The sequence below is a fragment of the Hevea brasiliensis genome, chromosome 5 (assembly GCF_030052815.1).
Source record: "Hevea brasiliensis isolate MT/VB/25A 57/8 chromosome 5, ASM3005281v1, whole genome shotgun sequence".
Lineage (NCBI taxonomy): Eukaryota > Viridiplantae > Streptophyta > Magnoliopsida > Malpighiales > Euphorbiaceae > Hevea > Hevea brasiliensis.
In genome coordinates this window covers 26466140-26470821 of record NC_079497.1, presented here as the reverse complement: position 1 = coordinate 26470821, position 4682 = coordinate 26466140, and the positions used below count along the sequence as shown (strand labels likewise).

Below are 4682 nucleotides of genomic sequence, written 5' to 3'. Positions count from 1 at the left end.
AAGGGGAGAGCTAGATTTGTGAGGGAAGACGAGAGTGTGGCTAGAGGCAAATGGGTCATCGCTTGTCATGGATGATATTTTAGGAGGTTTAAGGTGGTGTAGAGTCCATGGATGAGATTAGATTGGAAAGAAAAGAAAAGAGATTAGGCCATTAGGGAAGAGAAAACAAAGGATTAAAGTCAAAGAGAGAGAAGAGAATGGGTAAGAGAGCAAAAAAATATTTTTTTATTAATAAAATGCCACATGGCAAAGAGAATTTTATTTTTATTCTTTTTATTCTACATAGGTATGTCCACGTTAGCCTCTGATCGAAACTCCTATTGGAAAGTGGCATGAGAGACTTTGGGTAGTGTTAAATTAAAGTTAAAGTATTTTTGTGATACAAATTAAAATTTAAGGATATTGCTAAAATAATACCCAAAGTTGAGGAACAAGGGGTGAAATTTAGCCCATAATGCTCTATACATATATATATAAAATTCCATCCACGTAACGTAATCCATAACAACACAAATAGAAATAATATATGTGTCCGTATTTATTTGCTCTTACAAATTTCTGGTAGAGTTTAACAATGAAATAAACTTGACTTGAGTACATATCTGGAGTTTTAGCTCTAGACATTTACTCAAATTGATTACGCTACTAGCTTTGGGAAGTAGGATATCACTTCATTTTTTCATTTCTTTCAACCCAGTGAAGAAAACCCCATGAAAGAGAGTCGAGGAGATGCTCTCACTGCCGCCAAAGACTCAAATTGCTAGTGGCAAGTCGTCTTTTCTTTCATCTTGTTGTTTTTTAGCTTTAATCTTTCAACTTTTCTTGTCTAACCCGTCTTGGGGTTGTTTATGAGTTCCTTGGTAAACCTTTCCTAGTCCTCTTTTTTTTTTTTTTTTTTCAAAAGAGACGAGGGACTTTTTGTTTCCACTCTCCAGTAAGCCATTGCCTTCTTTAGATTATGGCTTTCAATTGGAAGTGATGGCTGTTGTTGGAAGAAGATGAGGCTGAAGTGTGTTATTGTTTGTAAGGATCTAAATGCTTGATTTTATGGAACTCCAACTCTATTTTCCTCTTTACAATAGTGCTATCATCTACAAGATTACACTTCCCTCTAGAAAGCTCCTAACATGGCCAAGATCCAAAACTTTTGCAGATTTATATTGCTAGCCAAAGAAGAGTGGCTTTTTTTGTGCTTTTGGCGGAGGAGCACTTAGGAGGAGGAAGATGAATGCGCAAGATGCGCGCTTTTGGCTGAAGTCTGGAGAAAATATCTCCTATTGAACTAGTAATAGTAATGGGCTGAGTTTTGAATTAAAAGATTTATGGATCTGTCATATTTTTTAGGCCTTTTAATCTTAACATGCAATACATTTAGATAACCCTTTAATAGGCCAGAAAAGCCCCTTCAAAATTGAATTTGATATTCAATAATGTGCAAGTTGGGTTAAGGGAAATCTGTTGTAACAAGCCCTCACTTTCTGTAATGATCTTGAATTTTATATATATATATATAAAATATAAAGAAGAAGAAGAAGGAGGAGGAGGGGGAGGAGGTTTTGCAAACAATTGATTTAAAAGAAAGTCACAACTCACATGGATCATGCCATGTGCATGAAAAATGGGAAGCTTGCATTGAAAACTGATGTTAGGCATACAATTTTTCAGTTATACAGACCAAAAACAGCCCGTATGACATTCAAATTCATAGCTCACAAGTTCTGCTAGCTGCAAGAATCATAAAATGCAGCTCTTTTTCTTCTCAGATGGTTCATCTTTCTCCCTGCACTCTTCCCCATCTACTTGATTTTCTGTTGAATCAGCATCGCATCTTTTCCTTTGGGGGATTACTTGAAAGAATGAAGCCTTCCAATCTCTTGTTTCCAAGAACTTAAGGAGTATCTCTATCACTTGGTTTACTGTAAGGACCTGCACTACAATAAACAATATGCAGTGTTAGGGTAGAATGACGAAGATATTTGTGGATCTTGACTCATCTGTTTCAGGGAAAATCAACATGCCACAAGATGAGATAAGGAATATACTCTATCCTAAGCTGAGGCCTAGCATTGGATGATGAAAATATGTCATCTAGCAACTTTATTAGCAATCAAACTTTGTAGATATAATGTTCTTTGAATAATTATGGAGAGATAGTGTTGCATGCAAGTAATGCCCAAGAGAGAATTTAGATTAAGTGGGAGAAGAGTAGGATAGTGATAACAAGAGGGCGTTATTGATCTAAAAATGTGCAAGTCCAAAAATTACTTAAGCTATGAACAAATAGGTAAGTGTCCTGTTAAGAACAAATAGGAAGGTGACGTGTATAAGAGAATACGCGACATTTAAGCTCCCTAAGAAAGGTTGAAGACAGACACGCTCTCATTAACGAGTCCCACTTCGAGCCACCAAGACAAAACTCTGTACATCATCCCACTAATCTAGTAGTACTGAAATCCCACCACTAATATCAAAATTTATTTAATGTATAGCTTGATCTATATCTTCCAGAATTTAACTACCCAAGATGCGTGATTGGATTGTTTCCCCAAATAAATGATCCATAGACATGCCAACATATGCATGTTTAATATTTGCATAATAAAAATATAACATATCATATATTTTCATGCATCTACAAACTTAAGAATTGAAAAATTAAAATAAGAGAAAAACACAATAAAATGCATAAGATAAGGCTGGATTGGTTTCTTTAGCTACAAGAGGATCAAAATGATTAGACGTTACAAATACATAAAAATAAAATCCAAGAGCTAAATATTTATATGCATGTAAATATTTCCTAACATAATCTTCTTCCTTGCATCCCTAACTTAAGGACAGTGACTTGGGACAAAGATAAATACTGCTTGCCTACGCACTCTAACTAAATCTCCATGCAAACTCATTTCTGTCTGCATTCTACAGTCTTTTTATTACTTGTATGCTCTAATTTGTGGCACACAACTTCACAGATTACGAACAGCTCCAGCACTTACTCTCATGCACATTGGACAATAAAGAGAAACTACAGAACATAACCATATAATTCTAGCCTACTTTTGCATTGTTTCACTATGACAGTGAAATTCACATTCCTAGTTTGTAATTTGCCTTCAATTTGAGAAATTTTGTATAGACTCTATTCATTCAACATATAAAATGCCTTCAGACAAATGTAAGTAACAATCAACTTGGAATCTAGATGAGAAAAGTGCCAACACAGAGACCAACATCACCTGAGAACTTGACATCTTCAAGTGATTGTCTATGGGTAGTTTTGCAGTTTGGATTCCCTGTTCTTGTGCTTTCTTCATGGTTAACCCTTTCCACCGATTCCGATCCACTAACCCACCAACAATATATATTTTTTTGGGATCAAGTTCATCCAACTCCATTTCAGCATCTGCTGTAAGATAAACTAGATTTTCTTTCTGATCTTCCAATGCTTCAACATAAGATCGACATTCTTTCTCAATTATCCATTTGTCAAATCCTGGAAGCCTTTGCAATTGGTTCTCCATTTCCCCCCTGCAACCCGTCAACCAGAGGTGACCAGGAGAAGCGCATCTTCCATTCACCGCATAGCAATACATAATCTGCAAATTCGTTTAAGCAGATTAGCAAGGGCATATTCAACCACCACAAAGCAAGGTCATTCTTCTTCAATTGTTTCTATAAAACATTAGTCAATTATAGTGTAATTTAGCTTCTTAATTTCACTCATTTCCGTTCAAATTATCATTGATTTGAATTCAAATTTCCAGTAACAATGTGGTTCAATTATATATAGAAAATTATAGCTTGAAAGACCTGTTGAACAAGGCTGTGGATCTCAGAGGAGGTCATGAGATGAGAGAATTCGAGATCAATGACGATTTTTTGGCCGTTGGTTTTGGCTCCGGTAAGCCTCTGTATCTTGCTTTCCCTTTCCTCAGATCGTTTCTCCATTCTCTCCTTCCTAAGCTTTCTTCTCGATTCGATGAGCGTTAACCTCTCCTCTTCCGAGACACCGGTGAGGGTTTCCTCCCATTCTTTGCGCTTTCTCTCGGCCTCTCGCTTCTTCTGCTCTTTAATTGAGGCTTTTTTCTCCGCCTTCTTGGCCTCGTATTTCTGCAGCTTCAACAGCTTCTTTTGGGCATTTTTTGAGAGAGGAGGAGGTGGTTGCTCATCTTGTGGAGGACTTGGCTGGAACTCGGACGGGTTCACGATGGGATTTTGATCAATTTGCGTGGCATCGCCCGCCATTGCTATGGTTGCAGCGGCAGAGCCTTGTACTTTGAGATTTAGCAGGAAAAGAGGGCGTTTTAGGGTTTCCACTTCTTCACCGTGTAAAACCAAGGTGAATTTCTTTTAGGGTAAGTAATAGGATGATGCATAAATTTTAAATTTTAACTTAAAATCCCTTAAATTATAGTAAATATAATTTTAAACCTTATATAATTTATGACAATTAATTTATAGGTAGAATAGTAATATGTTATATTCAAGTAGGATTAAAAACTTCTTGTTTCTCTTATCTCTCAATTACAATGAATTTCCCCAATCGATAGAGAGAGAAATTTTCTTTGGATTATGTTTAGTTTGTGTGATAGAAGGTCTCTTTCTTTGTCAGTGTTTACGGTCGTCTCTCACCCTTTACATGCAGGGGATGGCTCTCCATCCCTTGCCTAAACATAGGTTTT

At 36.5% G+C, this 4682-nt stretch overlaps 1 protein-coding gene across 1 annotated transcript; it reads right to left on the bottom strand.

Annotated features, from left to right (window-relative positions):
* Positions 1-1608: 1608 nt before the first annotated feature.
* LOC110671617 (tRNA (guanine(9)-N1)-methyltransferase) lies at positions 1609-4331 on the bottom strand. Its single transcript, XM_021834477.2, has 3 exons — positions 3811-4331; positions 3237-3596; positions 1609-1926 (listed from the first exon to the last, which is right to left on the bottom strand). The coding sequence occupies exons 1-3, from the start codon at positions 4243-4245 to the stop codon at positions 1735-1737; spliced, it is 987 nt and encodes a 328-aa protein (XP_021690169.2). The 5' UTR covers positions 4246-4331; the 3' UTR covers positions 1609-1734.
* Positions 4332-4682: the final 351 nt, after the last annotated feature.